General features: G+C 35.9%; 1 protein-coding gene across 1 annotated transcript in view; it reads right to left on the reverse strand.

Annotated features, from left to right (window-relative positions):
* The window catches only part of DARS1 (aspartyl-tRNA synthetase 1), a 58,581-nt gene that overhangs the window by 16,667 nt on the left and 27,232 nt on the right, over window positions 1-14,682 (reverse strand). The window contains exons 5-6 of the mRNA XM_008516930.2: window positions 3,233-3,335; window positions 423-503 (exon numbers count right to left, since the gene is read on the reverse strand). Coding sequence (XP_008515152.2) covers window positions 423-503; window positions 3,233-3,335 — 184 coding nt within the window. The remainder of the gene's footprint in view (window positions 1-422; window positions 504-3,232; window positions 3,336-14,682) is intronic.

The following is a 14,682-nucleotide window of genomic DNA, read 5'->3' on the forward strand; positions in this document are numbered from 1 at the left end:
AAAGATTTGTAGATGAAATAGTGTTACTCCTGACACTAAATTATTTTTTGTTTTTGAAAATATTTTTCATAAAATGTTATTTACTATTTTTATTATTGATATAAGAATATAAAGCACATAATATATTTATATTATTTTAAATAAATTAATAAATATTAAAATATTGTTTTACTTCTAATACTGTAAATATTGATTGATAGACCTACTACGAAAACAAAAGCCTGTAGGGTCAATTATTCTTAAGAGTATAAAGGGATCCTGAGACCAAAAAGTTTGAGAATTGTTGATATGAGAGTAAATTTAAATAAAAATGAAGCTCACATCAATTCACAAATCATGTCCTTCATACAAAAGTAGGGCGTCAAAGTTTTGCAAACTAAGCATAGAGAGGAAGCACAGTATTTCAAAAGTGTAATTTCTACCTCTTCTCCTTCCACCTCAGGCCGAACAGCATCATCCAGCTGCAGGGGCAAGCGGGGTTCAGCTAAACTGATCACATAAATCTGAAAGTGAGAGATTACCAAAAATATCATGAAGCACACAAAATCTGTTATCTTTTGCTTAAAAAAACAATCTGCAGTTGACTTAAACATGAAGCAATGTTTGCATACATCTTTAACTGAAACTACTTGCTAAAATTAAACAAGATGGCACATTTTTTTTTACCTATAAAATGGGGATAATAATATTTCTTGCCTATCTATGTGGGCTGTTGGAACAGTCAAATGAGATAACATATATACACATATTTTGTAAACTCTAAGGTGCATACCAATGTGATAAATAAGTAATAACTGGAGTTGAGGGGTCTGGGCTTAAGGCCTTACTTTGTTACATAAAAGCTGTTGTTAGGCAAATCGCTTAACCTCAGAGCTTCAATATTCTACGCTGTAAAGTCTGTGGTAAGAATCAAAAGGAGTAACAAATGTGAAAACACTTTGCTTGCTCACGTGAAGGGGCCACTCACAAATGAGTTGTTATTTATTGTTAACAGCATTTAGCCATTTCTACCACTAGGACCAAAGTCAGCCGAACTCTGCTGTACTTCTTCCTTTTCTCATTCTTCATCCAATAGCCCTTCACTGCCTTCTTTCATCAAACATGTTATCTCTCATTTCCTGCTGCTCTCCTGGTTGGGAGCTGCCATAGAGGGTGTTCCTTTATGTGTTAAAATCCCTCAATATTCACTCACCCTAATTGCACATTTTAGTGCTAACAGGCAGGTGGGTCATAAAGAATGAGTAGGGTTTTTTGACTATCCTTAAAAAACATGTTACCTTATTAGTTATTCCCAACTATACCTGGAAAACCTGCACAAAAGGGAAATAGATCTTATTTAGTTAATTCAGGAAAGGAAATGGTATTCTTCCAATTGGTACATCACATGTAGCATTCAGCTCAGACCTTCCAAGACAAAGTGTTAGGAAGATACTCCAGTCCTCCTCATAGTAAAAGAGAATTATCTGTCACCATCCTCTATCTGTTGTAGCATTTCCCTTTGACCTCCAATGTGGAGTTGGAGAACCGGACAGCTGCCTCTTCTATTTTTATAACTAGTAGAAGTTCACCATCTCTTTCGCTAGGTTGTAAGCACTTCCATCCCCAGAACCTTACATAGTGCTTGGGCGCAAAGTATATACTCAGTCACTGCTGGGCAAGTAATAAGGAAACGAGAAGAGAGAATCACTGCTTATTCTAAGATTCTATTTAGTATACAATACTTTATGCTTTTTGAGATATTTTACAATTATTTTATTAAGGCAAAATTCGTCTGTAAGCTCTTTAGGCTTTATATTTATTATTAACATTTGTTAAGGTTGTACTGAATGCTACATAATTAGAATATTTTAGAAGTACATTCACTTGCTCTAGTCACTAAAATTTTATTTATTAAAGTATTGAAAAAGATATGTTACTTGGAAAATAGAGGGTTGTTTTTTCTTGGTCAGCATACCCTTAGGTTGGTTTGCTTTTACTAGGTTACAGACTTCCTGTTGGAGTTGGTTTGAAATGAGAGAGACAAAAAGAGAACAAAATAATTGGCAAGTTCGGTCAGTAAAAAATACAAGATTTTCTAAGTGTTGAAGAGTTCCATGACAATCAGATCCAGTTAAATACAACTTTCTCCCAAATTAGTGTCTATGTATGAGTCTATCTTTCTGCATCTGTCTGCTCTATTGTACACACACATGCACGAGGCTAAGGGTGGGAAAGGACTACTCTTTAAGAGAAACTGAATGATGCGTATTGTGAATACAGACTAGGTCTGGATCTGAGAACTGCAGGTTCAAAACTGCAGTTATTTCAACAGTACCAAATATGTGTTGATTCACTTAGAGTATTTTAATGGTAAATGATAATGAGCACTTCTAGTTTTTATGTCTAAGAAGAAAAAAATCTTATACAAAAATAAATTATTGCTGGAATGTAACACCAATACAGTGTTGTTTCTTTTGACTTCTCAATACTGTAAAGTATCAGAAATATGATTATAAGGAAATGTAATGATTAAGAATTAGTATAATTCATCAATCCTTAGAAGTACATCATCAGAGGAGAGTTCACAGCAAAATAGGTTCATAATAGTGAACAAAACTTTTTAGATGTGTTTTATATTTTTCCCTATGTGACTATGGTAGATTGTTTAAAAAAACGGCTGCAATAATTCCTCCTGCTCCTGTATATAGGTTCTTTTTCAATGATGTTGCCCTCTTCCTATCAAGGGGTAGACAATCTATTTCTCCATCCCTTAAATCTCAGTTTTGCCATGTGACCTGCTTTGACCAAAGGAATATTTAGCAAAGGTGACACAAGCAGAAGCTTGAAAAGTGCATGCACTTAGGGCTTCCCTCTTTTGCTGCTTTCCTAACCCTTCTGGCACCATGACAGCAAGCCTGGGCTAGGCTGCTGGAGGAAGACAGGCCAGAGGGAGAGATGTCCCAGAAACATCAGTGAGCCCAAAGTCACAGGGAACAGATGAGCCATCCCAGATGGGCCAACTCTAACTGCCTGATGCACAGAATTGTGAGCAAATAAATGTTTGTTTTTTAAGTCACTAAGTATTGGGATGGTTGGTTATGTAACAAAAGTGAATTGATTCAGTAATCAATTTATAAATCTCAGTATTTTACATGAACTCTAATTATTAAGAACATATAGGTTTGATATGAATAGTTACAAGAACTACTCAAATCTACTTCCGTACACAATTTTGTATTATGAAAAAAGTTACCTTTTGAACATGTAACTCCACATCTTGCTGTGTACAGCTTCCAATTTTCTGATTCACTTTTCTCACAACACCTTCTACATCTACGATGCTCTCTTTGTTGATGCTGTCAAAAGAAAAAATTCCCAACTTTAATCATCTCGTCAGAGGTGTCAGAACTCATTTGGCGTCTCAACAGTAAAGCTGAATATATTAAACTCTTCTTTAACACAGTCAGCCACTTGAGACAAAGCTGGTCTTTTTAACCTAGTTGCAATAAGCTATTATGTAGCACACCTTGTGAGATTCCTTGAAGAGATGATTTTTTAGATGCCGTAATTTAGTTACCATTTATAAAATATTCTGGACAAAAAGGCAGTAGGAGTAGCACTGAGTTGTGAAAAGTAGGAAATAGTCTTTCAATTATTTATTAAAGGACATTTCCCTCCCTATGGTTGAAATTTACTACGATCAGCATTTCCTATAACGAGAAACACTGGCTTCAATAAATGCAATTACTGGTGTGTAATGGAATTAAATAATAGAAGGTCAACTGAAAAGATATCAAGGTAATAAGAGGGCAGTAGGGTGCTGGAATTAAATCCTCATTGTCTATGGCTTCTGAGTACACACTATCTTTGGATTTATGACAGACAGCCTACTGGATTGTGTAATCCCAGTTAAGAATATCTATATGAAGCTTAATATATACTAAGAGTAAAGTAAATGCATCTCTTGGGCAGTTTAATTCTCTAACAAGCTTGAATTTTGAACACAAGACACCCAAATTCTGAAACACAAGATTTATGAAGTAGCATATTAAACTCACCATTTGATTATTTTTTGATCTCCAGTACATAACCCAGGGAGAAATGGTGTAATCCAAAATGGTGGTTCCCATACAAAATGCACCAGTTTTACTTTTGTGTATATTCCTGTACTGATGGAATGTGTCAATATATTTGTGGAAAAGGATAAGATTTAACTTCCAGATCTTGGAGAGTGATGTCAGCATCATGGCGGCTCAACTGGCCAAAGGGAGGTTACTATGTAAAACTGTCAATTAAAACTCTCAGGTGGTAACTGCAGCTGCAGAAGTGAGGTGAAAAGAGAAGAAGGAAGAAACATGCAAGAGCGACAACCGGGAGAGAGTGGAGTTCCCGGGGCAGCTGGTGTAATAGAAAGGGCAAACATGTATTAGGAAAATCTGTCCCAGACTCTGTTTATCCAGTATGTCATAAGCCCCAGTTAACTTTTGTATTAAGCTCTCATGGCTCAAGTCCCTATCCAGAATCCTGCAAAATCAACGGCCAGAATCTAAACAAAACAAAACAACAAGATTTAATTTTCAAAGGAAAAATTCTATTCATTCTGATGAGGAATTGGGTCCTTAGTAGTGGTGGTGCTTTTGGACAAGATTCCAGATATCCAACAATGCTTATTTTATAAAAGGGAACACCACAATCCACTTCAATAAACATTTGCTCAGGATTGGAAAAGGATCAAAAATGAGGATGATAAGTGAAAAGTGGTGAAGAAAGAAAGAAAAAAATTTTCACTTCACTTTGCTAGACTGCCTAGAATTCTGTCTGTTACCACCTACCTTCAAAAAACCCACAACAGTACACACATCTCCTGCACTCTCAGAAGTCTCCTGCACCTGAGTTATCACCTAATACTTAGTTAAATTCTTGTGTATTGAAAAACTCAGAATTTATTAAGGTAAGAGAGGTAGTTGGTGAATAAGATAAGGCTCCTCTGAGACCTGCAGTGAAGGGGCTTCAGTTTAGTATTCCAAGGGCTTTCTAATACTGGCAATCTAGTGTCACTGAATCTTTCTTCAATGTGACTGCCACCTACCAGTATGATTCAGGCCTTGTGAGGCTTCTGCTGCTTATCTCATACGTTTCCACGAGGACAGTTTCTCTTTCTTACTGATCAGTGTATTGCTTCACTGAGTAACCTGACCTGCCCCAACTAGAGCTCCCCCCTGCGGCATTCCCACTATGTCCCGGGCCCTCTTGGTTGTCTTACCTCACCCCATTTGACTCCCTAGTAGGCGGCCTTCCATTATCAGACAGTCTTCTTCAAGTTACACACATCTGCTCTAAGCAAGTATCCTTCCAGAAAGAAGCTGCAATGTGGTCAAAGACACTCTGCCCAAGGCTAGCTAAAGCTCCAATTAAAGAAAACAAAATTTTCTCCTCTTCCTCCCTCAAAAGTACCAGATGACTCCTTTTATCCAGGACCTGAAACTTGGAACTAAGTCTATCTCTAGTACTTTAACTCAGTAGTATTGTCTGCTAAAACACTTGATCAGCGAGACTAGAAAACCACCACCATTTTTAACATAGTTTCCCATACTAAACAACTCACAAATAGCACTTCTGAAAACCTGACCTGTTTCTTAAGTTAGGGCCAAAGCTAAACTTCTGCTATCACAAATCGGTCTACTGAACCAACCAGAAGGCAGGATTAACCAGATACAGAGGATGCTTATAATCCATTCTTTCTGCCATTGCAATCTATTTCCCCTTATTGTACCTAGCAGCTATATGCTGTTAAAATAGCCTATTTAGATATTAGTAAAATCATTCCATGATTTTTTAAACCTTATGTAATTTAGCTCTAATGTCTTTTATCTACATCTACATCCATAGCTATATCAATATACCTATCCCTATTTATTTTTAGATATAAATGAATTCAGAAGAAAAAACATTAAAACAAAACAAAAAAATGAGCCAAATTTGTGAAAAAGAGTCGGATTAGAACTCGCTAGTTAGAACTAGTAAAAGGTCATATGAGGGTTTCATGTGTCTGTGTGCATAATTAGAGTCAATACAAGATGGACAGGAATACCTGAATAACCTCCTGCCAGTAGGATAAAATTCCAGTTTGTAGAAAAATCTAATTAATATGATTTTAACTGATGTTGTTTGTTGATGGCTTAACACTTTATAGTATATGTATTGTAGCTTGACTGCTACCATAAAGAGACCCTACTATGGTTTCAGTTTTACATTTTGTTAACTAATATGCCACTATGTTGGTATTCTGAAAGAGGGTTATGTCTAACAGGCAATTAAAAGCCTTAGGTTTTTACAGAGGATATGGTAGGGAAAAAAAATCCATGGTGGAAAGCAGAGGAACTCCTGGGAACTATTTTATTGTAGGAGAAATGAATGAAGTAAATTAAACACATCTTTTCAAGAGCTAAGTCAGCTATTTTTATTATTACTACCACCTCCCAAACACACTATCACTGCATTGTGTCTTATACCTCTTGCATTCTCCAACCACCTTCTGATCCTACATATAATTCATCACTCTACAAATAAGATGAATTAGTGTAGCTTTGATATTAAACATGCCTTAAGAGACACAACAGACTGGATGTCATCCATTAGGAACTGTCAACCATCAATTTAATAGTTAACTTCTAATTTAACACCGTCCTTAGAAAACAAAATTGTAAAATGCACCATTCTTTATATAAAATATAAAAACATTTTGAGTTGGCTACCAATTATTTTTAAGCAAATGATATAATGTATGAATAACTCAATTATAAAACATGCAACTTGGGAGAAAAACACACAGAACTCAGTTATCTGAAGGAGCAAAATCCCATCATTCCAACACGAGTGCCACACAGGTTACTACTTTATCTGTAGTTCTGTCAATCTTGATTCTAAGTTTTCATGTCTACATTACATAAGAAGCAACAAACTGAAAAACAGAAGTCTGGTGGAACTATTAGAAGTAGGCATAACCGTTGTACTAACAGTTTTGATTGCTGAAGAGTATATATTAAAAAGCAAAACAAATGAAAACAGGGAAGTGGCAAAGAACTGCATTGTAAACTAGCACAGCAATAGATGTTCACAATAGTGGCCCTCTGTCATTAAGAAAAAGGTACGAAGGAAGAATGTATAAAATAGACTTAAAGGATTCTGTTAAAACTGTCAAGTTTCAATACTTGAAGGAAGTAAGCTTCATTAGTCTAAAATAATGTACTAATGAGTAATTCTTTACTGTTGCCAAACTTATTCTTTAATGTTGCCAAAAAAACTTTGAAGTTCTTAGCATATCTCCATGGTACACTGAATTATTGGTCTCAAGTCTTCACTCCTCTATGATAGTAGTATTCATCCATACTTCTGCCATGGCTTCAAGGTAGACAGAAAGTACTTCTCTGCCTCTTCACTTTGGGTGTGACCATATGACTTGCTTTATCAATGAGATGTCAGCAGCTGCAATGCCAGCAAAGGCTGGAAATGTGTGTGAGCAGCTGAACCTGCCCTTCAGCAATCCTGCTTTTCTCCATGAGAAGATGATGCCTCAGGTAGCCGCTGGTCCTAGGAAGCGGAGAAACAAAAGCAGACCAGGACCCAAACCACAGCTTCAAAATAAGCCTAGATGAGCCGAACTCTGGCTGACCCACAGATGTGTAAGCAAGAAATCAAGGTTTATTTGTATGCAGCCGAGTTTTTTTTTAAGTTGTTTTTTTCTATTGTGGTAAAATATACCATATATAAAACTTACAATTTTAACCACTGTTCAGTGTACAATTCAGTGGCATTTACAATGTTGTGCAACTGTCACCATTACCCATTTCCAGAACTTTTTCATTATCCCAAGCAGAAACTTTGTACCCATTAAATAATTAACTCCCCAATCCCCCCAACCCCAGGTTCTGGTAACCTCTAACTACTTGCTGTCTCTATGAATTTAACTATTCTGGGTAAGTCATGTAAGTGGAATCACAGTTATTTGTCCTTTTGTGTCTGACATTTCATTTAGCATAATTTTTTTTCATCCATGTTATAGCACATGTCAGAATTTCATTCCTTTTTAAAAGCGATATAATATTCCATTATATGTACACACAACATTTTGTTTATCCATTCATCTGCTGATGGACATCTGAATTGTTTACACCTTTTGGTTATCATGAATAATGCTGCTAGGAACAATAACATACAAGTATCTGTTTGAGTCCTTACTTTTAATTCTTTGGGGTATCTAGAAGTACAACTGCTAGGTCATAGATAATTCTGTTTAACTTTTTGAGGAACTGCATATTGTTTTCCACAGTAGCTGTAGCATTCTACATTCCCACCAGCAATGGATGAGGGTTCCAATTTCTCCACAACCTCACCAACACTAGTTATTTTTCCTTATTATTATTATTTTTTATAACAGTCATCCTAATGGGTATAAAGTGGTATCTCACTGTGGTTTGACTTGCATTTCCCTAATGACTAGTGATATTGAATGTATTTTCATGTGCTTATTGGCCATTTGTATTTCTTCTTTGGAAAAATGTCTACTTAAGTCCTTTGCCCATTTTGGAATTGGGTTTTTGTGAGTTGTTGCTATTATGAGTTATAGGAGTTCTTTATCTATTCTAGATATTAATCCTTTATCAGATATATGATTTGCAAATATTTTCTCCCATTCTGTGGGTTGTTTTTTCACTCTCTTGATAGTGTCCTTTGAGGCAAAAAAGTTTCTAATTTTGATGAAGTCCAACTAATTAGTTTTTCTTTTCTCACCTGTGCTTTTGGTATTATATCCATGAAATCACCGCTAAATGCAATGTCATGAAGCTTTTGGCCTAAGCTTTCTTCTAAGAGTTTTATATTCTTAGCTCTCATATTTAGGTCATTCATCCATTTTGAGTTAATTTTTATATATGGTGTAAGGTAAAGTCTTTGGCATATGGATATACAGTTTTCCCAGCATCATTTGTTGAAAAGACTGTCCTTCCCCCACTGAATAGTCTTGGCACCCTTGTTGAAAATGAATTAGTCACATATGCTAGGGTTTATTTCTGAGCTCTCTATTCTATTCCATTGGTCTTTATGTCTTTTTTTTTTTTTTTTTTGGTGAGGAAGATTTGCCCTGAGCCAACATCCATTGCCAATCTTCTTCGTTTTTTTTGCTTGAGGAAGATCAGCCCAGAGCTAACATCCATGCCAATCTCCCTCCACTTTTTGCATGTTGGATGCCTCCACAGCATGGCTGATGAGTGGAGTAGGTCTGCACTGGGATCTGAACCTGTGAACCCCGGGCGCCAAAGCAGAGCATATGCAACTTTCACCATTCTGCCATGGGGCTGGCTCCTTTATGTCTATTCTTATGCTAGTACATTATTTTGGTTACTGTAGCTTTGTAGTTAGTTTTGAAATCAGGACGTGTGGGTCCTCTAACTTTGTTCTTCTTTTTCAAGATTGTTTTGGCTATCCAGGGCCCCTTGAAATTCCATATGAACTTCAGGATGGATTTTTCTGTTTCCGCAAAAAAACCCGCCATTGGACATGGCACCGCTTGGCACGCCATGCTGTGGTAGGTGTCGCATGTATAAAGTAGAGGAATATGGGTATGGATGTTAGCTCAGGGCTAGTCTTCCTCAAAAAAAAAAAAAAGCCATTGGGATTTTGACAGAGACTGTACTGAATCTGTAGATTGCTTTGAGTAGTACTGCCATGCTACTAAGTTCTGAGGTGGTTTGTTACACACTAGTATTTTTGCAACAGCTGATTAATACAATCTTAAGCTTAATAAAGTTATGAAATTAAAAAAAATCCTTGAATTCAAAGCTATTATGATCTGATCATAATAAAGGACTCTGAAATAAGTGAAAGTTTATTTGTACTTCATCACTTAGACACTGTAAACCTACAGTGTGTCCTATGCATTGTAAAGAGATTTTAAAAAACCAGATATACAAAATTTGACTATGAAACATTAGGGTTGATTTCTTATCAAACACAGCAGAATTTATCCATTCAAGCGAATACTGTCCTTTTCAAAGTGACTGCTTAGCGGAAGGAGCGAGGGGCTATAAACACATTTCAAAATCAGCACTGCCTTAAAATGACTTATCTGGAATGACCTCTTGGTTTTACCACAAAATCAGTTTTTTTGGGGGGGCGGTGTCAATCTCATTTACATCCATTATTTACTATCCTTCAGAAATGCTGAAGACCATGATAGAACTCTGGGTGGGGGAGGAGACAATTAAAAAAAAAATCAAAAGAGAATGGCATTAGAGATGCAAACAAGTTACGTGTTTCAAAAGAGAGAGAATAGTTAATCTATCAAATATCGGGTTAATATAAATAGATAGATATTAATCTTATATGTAGGGTTAATATAGATGTAGATAGTTAATACACCAACTAGAGGGTTGAGTAGCTGTCTCCAGTAAAACAATTGGAGGTATGTACCCCAATATATATATATTTTATTTATTTTTAAATCATACACATGTAATACTAAATGTAAGTATTACTTTTAGACAAATATAAACTTGGGGTGAGTTTCATAATTAGCATTAGTGAATGCAAATCCACACTTCACAGTCTTCTTAATAATTTCTAATTAGAGGAGTACTAACATCTTGTCAGATCTGATTAGATTATCATTTAAAAAAAATAAGCTTCAGAATGTGGCTGATACAAAGGTCTCATGCTACGAGTAGAAGCGCCAGCATTAACATTTTCTCATTTGTGCTTACATTTTAAGTTTTATCCTCAAGCTATGGTCTCTTAGTAGAAATCCTTTCAAGCCACCTATCCATTTTTCTGAGGGTCAGCTTATTATTTTAATAAATATAATCCCTCAAAACCAGTTAACGGGTACAGTAACCTGCACTTGGGTATAATACGCTGCAAGTGAACCAGAGTTAGGGCACCATGTTAGCTCCTTTGCTTTACTGGAATTCCACAGACTTTCAGAGACCTCACACACCATAGGTGATATCTGACCTTCGGAGATACGGTCCAAGTAACAGGCCCAGTGTTTATCTATAAATTAACTGTCAGGAAAACTCAATTCTTTCTTACTCTTTTAGATAAAAAAGGAAGAAAGGAAAAGAAATATAAGTTTAATTATTTTCTTTTCTTCAATGGGTAATCTTGAGCAAATCACACTTTGGAGACCACTGGGTAGAACACAAGAATCATCAAGACTGAGAAAAGGCTGCTGGAGAAGGTGATTTGTAGGTCATTGCTGAAAGTATCATTTCTGTATAGAAGATAGCTGAAAAAATATGTAACAACACATGACTAGTCAAAGAGATCACCATCTTGCATATAAATGGTAGAGAAATAGATCTGGGAAAGAAGTACTTCATCCATCTCTTGTCACTGGGTCCCAGTGTGAGGTTGCTGACTGTGGCAAGTCATCTTGAATAACGAAGAATCACCTCCAATTCACGCTGCCCTTCACCAGTGAGGGATGGGAAATGGCAGAGCTTGCTCTTACATTTGTTTGTTTGTTTGTTTGTTTTTGCTGAGGAAGATTCACCCTGAGCTAACATCTGTTGCCAATCTTCCTCTTTTTGTATGTGAGCCACCACTATAACATGGCCACTGACAGATGAGTGGTGTAGGTCCATGCCTGGGAACTGAACCCAGGCCACTTAAGTGGACTGTGCTGAACTTAACCACTAGGCCACTGGGGCTGGCCCTGCTCTTACGTTTTTAAGTTATTTTTGAAACAATGTTTCAAAAACATTTTTTTACTATAAAAGAATATCCTTATTTATTAAGAATTCCAATGTTAAATAAACATGTAAATTTAGAAGTTTAAGGCACTTATCATATACCTAACCCCCTCTTCATATAATCCCTGTTTACTATTTGGTCTATACTCCTCCACAATCTTTCTCATTTCCAAAAAATATGGACTGCTTCATAAATTTTGTGTCATCCTTCTACAGTAGTTTTGTTCATTTTCTCTGTATTATTTTAATGTTGAAGCAGTTTTATTTATACAGCTCAAATGAAACTGATCTTAATATATATAAACACCTAAAGTATTATTATTCCCATATCACTTAGAAATTTCCTTTTACGTTCCAGTTCCTGTGTGAAGTGCTTTACACATATACCGTCTCACTTAAATATCATAAAGGCCTACAAGGTTAGGTATTAATATCATTTTACAGCTGAGAAAACTTGAGACTCTAACAGGTGACATAAGTAGCCTAAGATCACACTTAGTAAGATCATGTACTGATTACTGCACTAAACAATTCTGTTACCGAATCACAAATTAGCACCAAATTTTAAGGACTCCAGAATGCATCGTCAGCTCACTTTGAAATAAAACAGTCTCATTCTTAGAAGCTCACGAGCTGCCAGATTCCCTTATAGTTTACATGAAAGAAACCAGAAATAATAAGCCCTTCACAGTTTTCAAAATGCCCAAGAATTGTGTTACCTTCTCCGGTAACACTGACCCAACTTGATGTCCTGCTGTTGCTGCCAGCCTCAAGAGAAATTCATCAGAATCTTTGTATAAAACAGAATGAAGTTATTACTTAAAGTTATATTTAACTTAGAAGAATTAATCCAATAAACTGGGAATTTCTGACATCAGATTTTAGACCTACTTTTAAAGCAGATCTTTATCAAAGTTTTCAATACAAATATTGAACTGGACAAGGCCAAATACAGAAGTTCTGCTTCTCCTCCAACAGATAAGTACGTCATTCCAGCAAGCAGGTATAAACCATCTAGACAGAGTTGTTCAAAGAGTTGCAATCTCTAAGAGTGTAATGATCCAGCTTATGTTCCCCAACTTATTCACATGATGCTAAAGGGGTACCCACATGCCCACCTCCCTCTGGGCCTCAACTGTAGATGACACATACATATACTTCTACCAGAACACCTGTAACATGTCTCTGCATGCAGCTGTTTATCTATTTTTGCCCTCTCCCCAAATTAAGATCATTATAAGATATATGTGTCATTGTATACCCAAGCCCAGCAAAGTGCATGGACCAGAGCAGGTGCTAAATAACAGTTTTCTAAATCAATGAGACTACTTCTGAGTATTATTTTGATATTTTACAGTTCTAAAAGTTAATGTAGCAAACTGAAATTTTAACCTACCAACTAAGTAAAATACCTATTTTTAGGTGAAAGATCTAGAAAGGAAAGAAAATAAGTAAACAAACTTGTATGCAGCTAGGTGACTCATTAGAGAATGAGAAACATACTTGTGACTCACCAGCTACCAATAAATCACTTAACCACAATGACTAATACGAAGAAAAAGAAAATAAAATACCTATGTCTTCAAATAACAGTCTGAATAAGCCTTTTTTTCAGAATCCAAACATCTCTATGCTGTGGGGGGCAGGGGTGTTACATAAGAACAAATAGCAAAACACAATTTTTAACAACTGCTATTCAAATTAACTGTAGCCCTTTATAGTAGTCGCTATAATTTTAGCTTTAAACTTTAAAAACTGGCATTTACATTCACTGTAGTCCTTAATAGCAGTCAATACAAAAAGGCCTCCAGGGCTGCTTTTAAAAAAATTTGTCTTTACAAGACTCAACTCAACCATAACTAACACAGACTACTCTGTTCATTACTTTAAAATGGGACTAAATAAAAAATAATTTTAAAAAGAAAAAAAAAGGATGACTTCTTGCCTCAATTCAAATATCAGCTTACAAATATTAGAACATTAATGTCAACATAAGATGGGGATCCAGAAACACAGGCCTGGCTAGTTATCCCATCTTCCTGCTTCCAGACAGATTTCATTTAAGGACCTCAAACCATTTCGGATACACAATTAAGACCCTGTTCTTAAAGATCTCTAGGGAATGAGATGTGCCGTCCTTCCTAGGTAACTCATTTAGTTGCTTCATTTTTATATGCATTCAACCATGAGAAAATTGATCTTTCCAACAAATTGATTAAAATAATGTGTTGAAGAGTCCTATGGCACTTCAATCCAATTAGTGAGTCAACTTTTCGGATTAGTATATTGATGAATTGGATATTCCTAGGGAAGATAATTCGGGGAAAACCACTGACCCCATATTAAGCACCAATGTTTCTCTGAAGGAAAATACTCAAAAGCTAGAAACTGCCAGCAGTACAATCTAGTCAGTAAGGCAAAGATAAGATCTCAGATTCAATATCTAAAGTAAATGCTAAGATAGTTATCTACTTAGGATATTAAAGATGACCTCATATTTTGCCTTTTAAATGATTAGGAAACCCCAGCTGGAACTATCTGATTTGATATTTTTAATAGTGGAGTCCTTGCTTTTTTCCACCTGGTATATGGCCAGAGGGAATAGACTTAAATGTAGGGCCTCATGGAATTAACATATAAATACCATTATTTGTCCGACTTTGTTACATAGGAGTTCACATTTTCAATGTCCAGTGTCTTAGGGAAGCACTATCCAAAACAGAAACACCTTGAGAACAAATAAACAGTTCTTAGGCACTCCCCTAGTACTACAGATAATTACAAGCATTTCATATATAAAAATTGACCTAAGACAGAATGAAAATTAAATGAGGACTAGAAATGGTCTTTTTCTCATCAACCTATTTCTACCTATGCTATTTTCCAAACCAAAGATTCTACGAGAACGGTTAGTTGGCTCACTAAGCTGCTAGCTTCCCAAAGTGAATGTGTTACT

Source organism: Equus przewalskii, chromosome 17, assembly GCF_037783145.1.
Source record: "Equus przewalskii isolate Varuska chromosome 17, EquPr2, whole genome shotgun sequence".
Lineage (NCBI taxonomy): Eukaryota > Metazoa > Chordata > Mammalia > Perissodactyla > Equidae > Equus > Equus przewalskii.